General features: G+C 36.1%; 1 protein-coding gene across 3 annotated transcripts; it reads left to right on the top strand.

Moving 5' to 3' along the window:
• The first annotated feature begins 2,106 nt into the window (after positions 1-2,106).
• On the top strand, positions 2,107-10,055 carry upf3a (UPF3A regulator of nonsense mediated mRNA decay). 3 transcript variants are annotated; one of them, XM_048193460.1, is made up of 11 exons: positions 2,107-2,376; positions 2,867-2,973; positions 3,049-3,155; positions 4,768-4,866; positions 4,986-5,096; positions 5,350-5,405; positions 5,485-5,643; positions 5,754-5,887; positions 6,462-6,747; positions 7,039-7,116; positions 9,020-10,055. In XM_048193460.1, exons 1-11 carry the CDS (start codon positions 2,236-2,238, stop codon positions 9,182-9,184), a joined length of 1,443 nt encoding a protein of 480 aa, XP_048049417.1. In that variant the 5' UTR covers positions 2,107-2,235; the 3' UTR covers positions 9,185-10,055. The 3 variants fall into 3 exon arrangements, with proteins under 3 accessions (XP_048049417.1, XP_048049416.1, XP_048049418.1); XM_048193459.1 differs by having other exon boundaries at positions 6,459-6,747; XM_048193461.1 differs by lacking the exon at positions 7,039-7,116 and having other exon boundaries at positions 6,459-6,747.
• Positions 10,056-12,016: the final 1,961 nt, after the last annotated feature.

The raw sequence follows: 12,016 nt of genomic DNA, 5'->3' as shown, positions 1-12,016 counted from the left end.
GTGTTATGGTTAAGTTTAAGAGGGGGTTAAAGGGGAAGGGTAGGGTCAACGTGTAATTGATGTAATTACATGTAAGTACAATGTTAAAACATGTATGTACACAATAAGTGCATTGGATCAAATGATTAATTTTAAATGTTAGTATTAGTTAAATATACTTAAAATAAAGCGGGACCCTCAAAGTTATTATAAAGTTTTTATGATTTCTTTTATTTATTCATTTAGTTTGCTGTATAAGCCCCTCTCAAGGGAACATTAGGCACCGCCTCCCTAATTGTGAATCCAGGAACGTCATGGGGTCTTTTTAAACCGGCCCCTGAAGTAGAGCAGAAGTGTCTTTGTTTGCTGTCTCTGAAATGTGCAGGCTGTGCCACTCTGGATGCTCCTCAGATGGAAGCTGGCTTGTGAGCAGTAGAATTAGTCATGGGCTGCACACCATCCAAATCCAACGTCACCTACTCTCATGTGCGCGTGAGTCGAGATCTGGACACCTGTTCTACGTTTGTGCCCAGTTTAAAGAGCTCCATTTCTACACCAGAGAGGCCTTCGCCTCAGCTCTGCCTTGAGACGGCCAGTGGGAAGCAAACTTTTCTGAGTGGTAAGAAATTAGTAAAATATATGGAAATATGGATAGTGATATACATAGGAAATAATTTACAGAGTTGTATATCAGAATACTTTTGCAGCTATTGAGGGAGGATATGGTTAAGGTTAGGGACAGGTTTCGTGGTATGGTTCGGTTTAGGGGTGGATTAAGGGGTAGGGGAGTTTTTGGGGGGGTTTTTTGTATGCAGAATTTTACCTAAGTTAAGTGCACTATCAAATGGTTAATTTAAATGATACATGGTAGTTAAAAACACTTTAAAGATAATTTTGTAGACATAAAAAATGGTAAAAGATACTTTTACAGGTGAATGGATTTTTTGCAGGTAATTGAATGGGCTAGATGCTTTTGTAGAAAGCTGACAGATTTGCTGATGGATGCTTTTGCAAATAAGTGGATGCAATAGACACATTTGCAGAGATGGATTGATACATTTGCAGACAGATAGATAGACACATTTGTTTGGATAAATAGATAGTACTTTTGCAGAAAGATAGATGGACCGATAGATATTTTTTTTATGGCATAAGGATCTGTGGATGGATACTGAATGAATGCATCATGCTTTTCAGACAGATGGATAGATACATTTGCAGATAAATAAATGGATGATGGACACAGTAGGCATGTTTTTTGTATGACAGATGTGTGGATTGATACTTTTGCAGATAAATAGCCTATACCTTTGAACACTTTTGTTGGTAGATAGATGGACAGAAGGATGGTTACATTTGTTTAAATAAATAAATGGTGAATAGTAGGCTACTTTTGCAGATGAAGGGATAGATAATTGTAGATACCTAATAAATCTGTGGATGGATACTTTTGTAGGCTGATAGATGAATAGACATATTTGTTTAGATAAATAAATGGGTGGGTACTTTGGCAGATGGATGAATAGATATTTTTGTAGACATATGCTATGCATGGATACTTAATGGATGGATTGTGCATTTGCAGACGGATGGATAGATACATTTAGATACACATGGATGGATACATTTTGCAGATAAATAAATAGATAGACATGCAAAACATGTAAGAAATATGGATGGATATATACGTTTGCAGACATATTGTGGTCTCGTTTTTCTTGCAGTTCCTAGTCCCGACTGTTACGGGCGCTCCGTGAGTCAGCCCAGCAGCCCGGACGTATGGAGCACAGTCAGCACCGGCAGCCCGTTCGGTCCGACTCGACCATGCGTACAGCCGAGCTGCACTGACAGCGACTCTGAGGACGACAGCGCGGCGCCCGGCAGTAAACGATGACAGTCATGGTCGTTGTTTTTATGCCTCTCCAAGAGATTTTTTGTTCTCAGAACAGAGGAGAAACTTGAGCAATATCTCGATTAGTATCTCTCTTCCGTGTCTTTTTTTAAATGAAAACATCAAGCAAATATATAGGCTACTGCCTATATAGCCATATTCTATTTAGCTTTAATTCATAAAAATAATGTGGCACTCTTCCACAGTTCTGTTTTAACAATTTATTGTATAAACAAAATAAAACAAACTTATTCTTCTTAAAATGACAAGAGAATAAACGCCAACGTGCAAGCCTCGCGGTATTTGGTGGTGAATTCCCGCGAGAGTTGGCGGATTTCGGACAGCGAAGAGGGCGAAATGGAGATATGAGGTCTGAAAAGGAGCAGAGGACAGGAAGCAGGGAGAGAGGCAGCGTCGAGATCCAGTTCAGGGAGTGTCAGAGGGAGCAGGACAACGTCGCGGTGAACCCGAAGCACAAGGAGGAGAAAAAGGAGGTATTCACCAAGGTAAGTGGCGCAGTTGTTGGGTAGGTTGGGAGAGTGTGAAGATGATGGAGGGAACGGGATTCAGCACCATAGACAGCGAAAACACAGGGCAGCCAATCGAAACGAATATCCTAGTGGCATCAATCACGTCAAACACAAATGCATTCGTACGCTTTAGCAATTAACGTTACCCATTTGAATAATTGAATAGTCCAGGCGTTGAATATATATGCTTATATAACTGTAGGGGGAAAAACAGTCAATGGTGCAATAGAGACATTTGAAAATGGACATTTAAAATATATATATGATATCCTATGTGTGTGCACATGGATCATTCTGTCATAATTTATTCATTATTTACTCACACTTATTATTACTCACACATCTCTCCTTTTTATCTGCGACTTTATATTTTGTAATTGTGGCTGATGATCTTGCTTTTGATGTCAATGATTTTTTTTTATTTTTTTTTAGTACAGTTATCTTTGTACATGCTTCTTTTATATAGGTTGTTATACGCCGACTGCCACCCAGTCTATCAAAAGACCAGCTTGAGGAGCATCTGAGTCCTCTTCCATCTTTTGACTATTTTGAGTTCTTCCCCGCTGATCAGAGGTATATTCAGTTTGTGATTATGATCACTGTCTGCCCTTATACATGTGCATGTCTTTATATATTATTTCTCTGCAGCTTATATCCGCATCTCTTCTCAAGAGCATACATCAACTTCAAAAACCAAGAGGATATCATTATTTTCAGAGATCGTTTTGATGGCTATGTATTCATTGACAATAAAGGTGATTCACTTTACTCTTTTTTTCTATTTATCCTCCCTCAATCTAGTTCATCCCAATTATAACTATAATAGATTTACTTTTTAAATCTTTTATATTTAGTTTAATATGTCTTTTATATTTAGTTTAATATTTAATATGTCATTAATAGCCATAAAATAAGTAAATTAGCCAATTTTGTTTAAATTAAGGATTGCAGAAATGAGTACACCCTAGATTTAATTCAACAAATGTATAATATTCTAGTACTTAGTATGCCCTCCATAGTTTTGAATATACTGCACTGACACTTCTTGGCACGGACTGTACAAGTTCATGACATATTGTCACATCTGTCCTGTTTAACTCCTGGATTATGAGCTCCTCAAATGCCCTGATCTTTAATGGGGAGTGTTGCTCAACTCGTCTCTACAGAATCCCCCACAGGCGCTCAAGAGTGTTAAGATTGAGTGCAATACATGTCCACAGAAGGTTTTTGACCTTGGGAGAATACATATCCTCAATGTTGAAAAAATGCCCAACAATGCAGGGAATGAGGAAAGGGTAACATCTTCTGTTTCAATTTTGTGTATTAAATTACACAGTGGTGTGGGAATTCATGACAGAATTGATAAAGCACAACTCCCTCACACCTTCAGCACTCATACATCTTTATATAAGAGCTTTACTACCACTGAACTTTACTGTGGGAACCAGGCACTTCTCACTGTACTCCTCCTCTAGTAACACCATAACATTCTGGATGCTGTTAGATCCAAAATGATTGATTTGGTCTCATGAGACCAGAGTATTGATTCCCAGAATCTATATTTTGTAAATATGGGCTTTGGAAATGGTTAATGACTTTATTGTGCTTTGGTTACAGTAGGTAGTTCCAGTGAGAACAACAACCATGCATGTCATTTCTGCAGGCTGCATCTTACTCTGTGAGATAAACAGTCACTCTTTTCATAGCTTTTGCTGGCTCTGAGACACTCGCTTGGTATTTCTCCTGCTCTTTGTCTAGCAAAAAAATCCCTCATCACTAAATGAAAGCTTAAAATGAAGGCCTGATTATTTCAGGGGCCTTGGCACAAGTCCATTGTGTTTGAATCTCTGTGTTACTTTTGCTATATTTTCACACTAAAAACAATGATTTGGCAATCCTCTTGTAGCACTGTCCTCTTTTGTGCTAAGAAATAAGTCTCCTGACAGTTCTCTCCCAAGTGCTTCCACTGTTGTCAGCATTAAGTCTGAGAATGATTCAGTGGGCTGTATAACACTTTTAATTGTCAAGAAATTACTTCTCTTAAAATGTTTTGGTTTAACATACTTACCTGTTGATCAAACATTGCCCAAACTTACACCAGAAAATTTTTATTTCATTTTATTTAGTAACTTTTAGGAGGGTGTACTCATTTTTGCTACACAACATTTTATCACTTTGATAAGAAAATCTTATTTTCCTGAATAATTTTGACATGCTTCTTTGATAATTGATTAAGAAGACTTGCTGGAACATTATATCTCTAAAGAACCCTAACATGTCTTCTAAGTAACTGAGAAATTGCTGACTTTCAGAAGTTTCAGAGGGGGTGTACTCATTTATGCTGTGCACTGTATTATTTTTATTTAGGCCAAGAGTATCCAGCTGTTGTAGAATTTGCCCCATTTCAGAAGGTTTCCAAGAAAAAGTTAAAGAAGAAAGATGCTAAAGCAGGAACTATTGAAGAAGGTATTTATAAAAAATATTTATAATATTTATACATTTAAATTATTCATGAAAAGTGACTTTACCGAGTAAAGTATATATGGTGAAAAGTTAATAAATTTGTTAATAAAATCTTTTTTCAGACCCAGAATACAGGCGATTTCTGGAAAACTACTCTTGTGATGAAGAGAAATCCATGGCCAACCCAGAAACACTACTGGGGGAGATTGAAGCTAAAACCCGAGAACTTATAGGTATTGTTTTGGAAATCATTTAGTGCTGTTATATTTGTGTAGATAAATGTATGTCCAGGACAAGTATTGCAAAGCTGGTCTTAGTTTATTTTGATGACACATTTTCTGATGTTGAGAAATGCTATTCTAGTATATAGAGCTCATTAGCTGAAAACCGCTTGAGAGAGAACCCATGGCTCCAAAATGCTAATTCTCTTCCAGGTTTTAGGACTATAAATTAAGCTCTATTTTCCCTGTGTGACTTTAATTGTAGCCAAAAGGACGACACCCTTGTTGGAATACATCAAAAACAAGAAATTGGAGAAACAGGTAAGGGCTCAGAGAGCACCACCTGCATGTTATACACTGTGGTTTTGTACTGTATATACATGATCCTTTTCAATTCTAGAGAATAAGAGAGGAAAAAAGAGAGGAGAGGCGAAGGAGAGAACTGGAAAAGAAGCGGCAAAGGGAGGAGGAGAAGAGGAAACGCAGAGAGGAGGAGAGACGAAAGCGGAAGGAGGCTGAAAAACAGAAGAAACTGTCTGAAAAAGAGATTAAGATCAAGGTATGACTTAAAACCAAATAACATCCTGAAGCTGACTACTGCTAACTGTGGTTATCAGTACTGTACTATAAACAAGTTATTACATAAGATCTGGATCTTGACTCCTTAAGCTTTTAAAGAAGTGTGACCGAGACGATGATGTGGACTCAGACAGACTGAAAGATAAAGGAGACAGTGGAGAGATGGAAAAGAACAGATGGGAAAAGTCAGCTGGACACACTAAGTCAAAGGATTCAAAGGATAAGTAAGAGCTGCGTGAAAGTTGTCTTTCACCTTGCTTACCTTCAAAAGAAATAGTGGGGTTTAAAAAAATGGGATCCGGGATTCGACATCTACTGTAATTCAAATTTGGATAGACATTTTAAACTTTTTGTTTATATCTATTTACAATTGACTGCAAGTTCTCAATCAACAACCGATCGACTGAACCAAGTTCTTGCCCTAAATTTTTTCTTTTTTGATAATAGGTTTCACTCGGATGTACGTCACAATAAGGATTAATATATTTTTCGCTACTTTTGTTTCATCGTGACTAAGGATTTAGAAAAATGTGAAACAAAAAAAGTAAAGAAGAAGAAATATTTAAAATTCTGCACAATTTCTAGGTCACAAATCAATTCAATTTGTCAACGATCATGTGAATTGTTTGTTCTCAATTCATAATGGAGAACAAGATAACTTTTAACTAAAAAAGTTTTAGAACTTATATATGCAGTAATGAAAATGTGTTAAGTTACATTTGGACCCCACTGTATATCCATTTATTTATAAAATCATATTGAGGTGGTTGATTTCACTAAGTGGGCTTTCCATAGCAGGAGTCAAATCGAGAGTGACAAGGAGCAGCGGGAAGGTCACGGCCGTCGGCAGAGGGACAAAGAGCATCGCGGCAGAGACGAGGAACGTAAACGTCAGAGGCATCACTACGAGTTTGACAAGTTCATGCGACGCAAGGAGGAGACCAAATGGGGCAAAGGCTACTGCCAGGACAGGGCCAAGAAAGAACAACATCACGGCTATTCCTACTGTCCAGAGACCGGAGACAAACTTGGCAAAGAGGATCGAGAAGACATGGGCAGCAGGAAAGAACGGATTCGCAATAAGGTAAATAAAAGCTAACAGAGTAGCCATATCTCAGCCACAGGCCATTTGCAACTCTGGTTCTGGTATTATGTAGAGTTATTGTCATCCGGTCTGTGTAGCAGATGAATCCACTAATGCATTCAATATTTACACATCTGTACTTGATTTATACATCATTATGTCTGTGGGAAATACAATACGAGTATGCCTCCCTCCAGGGGCTTTCAATGCAGCCTTCACTGATGTGTTGAGGTAGTTAGCTGTAATTTGGCTGTTGGCAATATTATTGACGGAAGACAACGTGTCTCTCAGTCTGTGTTAGCGCATCAGGAGAAAAGGACTTCCCAGTCTGAGGGGCCAGACCAGATAGGAGGGGCTCTGCCAGCAAAGGTACAGCTAGTTTTTTAGCCTTTCTACCCACGGGAGGGGATGCTTCACATGCTGTATACTGAGAGGCCCCGCACCTTACAGTGCCAGGCGTACTTGCTGACAGCAGAATGTTGGTTTTGCTGTAATGGCACAGATGAGGAGCGGTTCCCGATTGAAGAAGCTTATACAACTGAAACCTGCGGCTCTGTTCTAAAACCTAGCGAGTTACCTGTGTATAGGCAGCATCTTGATTTGATTTGATTAGACAAAAAAAAAATGGTGAAATACACTAATTTAATTAAACATCCACATAATACACTAATACAAGTTAATCACTAAAACAACCAATGTTTGACTTTCAAACGAAACCAACCATATTTTAAATACTTTTAATACCCAGAGGCAACTTATTTATTCTTGAGCCCCTGAGTATTTGAAAGACCTACGACCATACAGTTTTAAAACAACATAATGTAATATCCATAAGACTTTGCCTAGTATTATAACAATGTTGCTACTCTGCTTTCCATAGGTAACCAATCAAAATGTCTAAAATGGGATACATCATCATGTGAAAAACTACTAAAACCTAAAACTCACCTTATCAATTTAACATTTTAAGGCATCATATGCAAGCTCCCAATGTTGAAGTGGTCCAAAATGTTTTTGGTCAAATTCTATATGAGCATCACATTTATCTTTCATTTATTTATCTCTCTTCACAAGAATGCAATCCCAGAATGCATTGCGACAAGCTCAGGGAAAAAAAAACAATCCAGTCAAGATGGCAGACAAGGAATGTCAATTATATATTATTAATATAGATTAAAAAAAACATATCCATTGGATTCAACATCTCATTTAAACCTAGAAATAAACAAAAATTGTAAGAAATTTGAAACATTGTGAAACATAAAAAATGCATTTAAAAAAATTCTGCTCTATTTTGTGGGAAAAAATCCATTCAAGATGGTGCCCAATTATGAATATAGTTTTAAAAATCTGTAAATTAGATTTAACATCTCATTTAAACCAGGAAATAAACTACAATTTCAAGGATTTTGAACATCTAAAACGAAGAACCATTATCATAAAGCGAATACAAAATATTTAAGATTCTGCTCTATTTCAAGGAAAATAAATGAGGTGAGAGAAATTCAAATTATAGTTAAAAGTATCAAAAAAGAATGTTAAATTTAGTCAAAAAGCTTAATATTTGTGTGTTTTCATGCTTAGAGTATGACACTGTTAGTTAGCAACCTTATCACCAAACTCTACTGAAATGAATTGAAAGTCGAGTTTCCTTTGCTTTTTGTGTGCGGCGTAATATTGGTATGAGTTGCTGAGTGTTACGATTTTAGAGTATGAGGTTAAATGACACTTGTCTTAAAAGCCGTCTTCCTACGTAGACTGTAAATTGCACTTCGCTTGGTTTTGGAACAGATCCTACATGTTCTGTACATAGAAGAATACTTATAAGATCTTGCACATTGTAAGCACATTGAAATGCTTACATGCTGGATTCTGTTTATACATTTAGAAAGTAGTAATTTAGCAGATACTTTTATCCAAACAGACTTACTGTACACTTATATCCAGAAGTGAGCAATGGTAGTCTGGTTACTAGCCCTGAGCTTTAGCCATTATGTGTCACCACCGTCACCACCACCACCACCATAAACAGAAACTGTTAAACACAAACACGGGCATAACAGATTCAATTCAGTATTATGTTTTTGTTATGGACTAAATGGATTTTGAGGGGCTGTCAATAGCCTGTTGTCTGTCTTGCTGAAATGTGAAATTTATTATACTGTATGCATGAATAGCATTGCCATGAACAAAGCTGTGATGTCTGTATTTGTGGTATGAAATATGAGTGTATTGCTTTTGTCTCTTTTGTCTTACTCATTTCACGGCACAGGACCGACCAGCAATGCAGCTGTACCAACCTGGTGCCAGAAACCGCAAGCGCATGGGCTCCGGGAACAAGGCCTTTGACTTCCCGCCAATCTCTCCCGAGCACGGAGGAGAACATTGCTACAAGACGGTCATTGGTACAGGCTCAGAAAAGAGTGCTGATGAGTGAAAAAAAGACCACGACAGGAAGAAGTCATGCCAGTATAGAAAGAACACTCAACTTCAACCTTGTTTTTTTGTCTTCTGAGTCATCTGTGAGTATAGTGCATTGAAATCAAGTGTCACAAATGTAAAATGATCAGCTTCTGTACGCTTATCGAGGATTCACACCACTTCATTGAGACAAATACCTCATTATTTACAGAGATCAGATTTGTATGCCTTTTGTAGTGCAAGGAATTGATTCCGTTAAACCAGAATATAGATATATATAGATTTTACTGTAAAGAAATCAATATGTGTTGTGAAATCTGTATTTTAAATAAATGTAATGTGGGATGGGGAACAGAGACATATTTTTTTTTCTTTAAGAATATAAAAATGCTACAATATATTAATGAAACATTTAAGCATGTAACTCTTAATTTCACATTTTCACACTGTATTGCCTTTAAACGATGCCTCTGTTGTCCCTGTGGCATTGTGGCTTTTCTGCTTTAAATTCATCTCACAACAGGAAATAGCAGATTTCATAGCATCGTTTCACATGCGGGCCAAGAAGAACAAAATTATTTGTTAAAATTGTCTTCTGTTAGGTCAGATAAGATGTTGTTTTGTGATATTTCTAACCAGTGTGCATGTTTTTGACAAACTGCAGTCATTCAGCGGTGGGAAGCTACGTGGGCTCACTTGCCTTACCTTTGATTTGCACTTAAAGATCCTGTCCGTTATTAAATACAAAAATACAGGTTTTTAGAATTATTGTTTAGTTAGAGTCCAACAAAAAAAAGTGAAGTCTGTAGAATACTTTAAAGATGTGATATTGTATTTGATGGATTGACCATTTGTGTACAATAAAGATATATGATTATATAAAGTAATATTTGAATTTTATTATTTTTATTTACAACAAATAACACAACAGTACTGGTATCTCACAGCGACATGTACAACTAAAACTTAGCTTAGCATACAAGACGTGCAACAAATAATGAAAAGAAAAAAGATTACAACGGCATATCTGAATAAGAAAATAACTGTCAAGGGTGGTATATAAACTGAGATAAAGAGATATAGTAGTCACTAAAAGTCTTCAGGGAAGTGTATCAATATTAAATATGGGCATTTTTCTTAAAATTACAGACCAAATTGTACCATAATTAGAGTTTCTCTTTTGCACTTAAATCGCAGCTGAAATACTTGAAGACAAACTTTTCTCATGGTTGGATTCTTTAAAAGATTTAAAGCTTTCACTTGCAAAACAGCTCAGCGGCTCAAGTTTGCACTTTGAGTCAATTCTAAACCAGAATCTTTGCACTGACAAGACAGAAATTAATATAATTTGCATGTTTCTCATACTACATCTTTAGTTCCCATGCTTTCAGACTGAGAAAGCAAGTCATAATAACTTTCCTGTATCTTTCGCGACATTACTTTTTACCTCTAATTTTACTTTTACTTTGTTTTGTTCATACCTATTGCCCCTGCTTTTCTCGCACTCGGTGAAGTGTGAAGGAGTATTGATGAAAGATGATAAATGCATCCTGTACAGAAGCATATACTGTCACTAATGGCAGTTATCTGTAATCAGTTTAAAAGCAAAAAGTATAGTTCCCTGTTCTCCAAGACAACACACTTATTTTAGGTTTGTGTGTTTTCTAGTAAAGTGCAAGAATAACCAACATAAAAGTACAGCTCACAAAGCAAACAGGAAACAAGATCATAGGTATGATGCTAAAACCCCCTGAACGAGTTTCTGCATTGTAGTTTCCCCTTTTTTGTTTTTTTTTCTGTATAAATCAGTAAATAAATTCTTTCTCTCTCTCTCTCTCTCTCTCTCTGTCTCTCTCTCTCTCTCTCTCTCTCTCTCTATATATATATATATATATATATATATATATCCACACCAGATTTTACAGGCCTGGCCAATGAAACACTACACTGTAAAAAAAAAAAAAAAAATCCCCGTAAAAGTTACCGTAAAAAACGGTAGCAACTTTTTAGGTTTTACGGGACAGCACTTAGTTTACTGCCTATTTTACAGTTCAAAATGTAAAGGTTTATATTTTAATAATCTTGGTTCATAACTGTTTATTTTACACACTGTACAAAAAAAATCCAATAAATGTACTGTAAAAAAACCCTGTGGTTGCCAGAAATTTACCGTAAAAAAAACAGTAGCAACATTTTAGGTTTTACAGATTTAACTTAAATTTACAGTAAAAAAAACATATTTCATTAACTGATATGTTAATTTACCAACCTGTTAAAGTACTAATATCTTTGTAATACACTGACAACCACCAAACACAGTGGTGATGAATCACATGATGAATCAAAGCTGAGAAGGACAACACTAATATATAGAAGGTGCATACAGTGTGATTCACACAAACACTAAACACCATCATGATAACACACATGAAATTTTAAAAATGCAATAAACATTAATTTAGATGTAACATAAAACCCTAATGTACATAACTGAAAAACTAAGAAGAAATTTCAATTTCTAAGTAAATTTCACTGAAAATACATCAAATGTGAAGTGTCACGCAGAGAATCACTGTAAATTATACAATTATTTTTCACTTCCAAAAACTGTACATTTAACAGTATTTTACTGTAAAATTACATTAAATGTATGGTTAGATCTCTTACAGTTATTCACCGCACATAGTAACTTTGTGTAAACCAATTAACTGTTTTTCACCATCTTTTACTGTTAAAATCACAATCATTTTTTAAAGTGTGAGGTTTCTATTAATGCATCTGTAAGTTCACTAATAAAAATTTGACATATGTTCATGTTCATTTCACTTTTTATCTGAGGGTTCCCACC

Source organism: Megalobrama amblycephala, linkage group LG6 (genome assembly GCF_018812025.1).
Source record: "Megalobrama amblycephala isolate DHTTF-2021 linkage group LG6, ASM1881202v1, whole genome shotgun sequence".
Lineage (NCBI taxonomy): Eukaryota > Metazoa > Chordata > Actinopteri > Cypriniformes > Xenocyprididae > Megalobrama > Megalobrama amblycephala.
This window is presented reverse-complemented; position numbering and strand designations above follow the sequence as displayed.

What these genes read in the sequence shown, in the direction of transcription:
- upf3a (XM_048193459.1), top strand. Translation starts at nt 2,236, where the DNA reads ATGAGGTCTGAAAAGGAGCAGAGGACAGGAAGCAGGGAGAGAGGCAGC. An exon ending in TAAAACCCGAGAACTTATAG is followed by an intron (nt 5,097 to 5,349) that starts GTATTGTTTTGG and finishes CTTTAATTGTAG; the next exon opens with CCAAAAGGACGACACCCTTG. An exon ending in TCAAAGGATTCAAAGGATAA is followed by an intron (nt 5,888 to 6,458) that starts GTAAGAGCTGCG and finishes GGCTTTCCATAG; the next exon opens with CAGGAGTCAAATCGAGAGTG.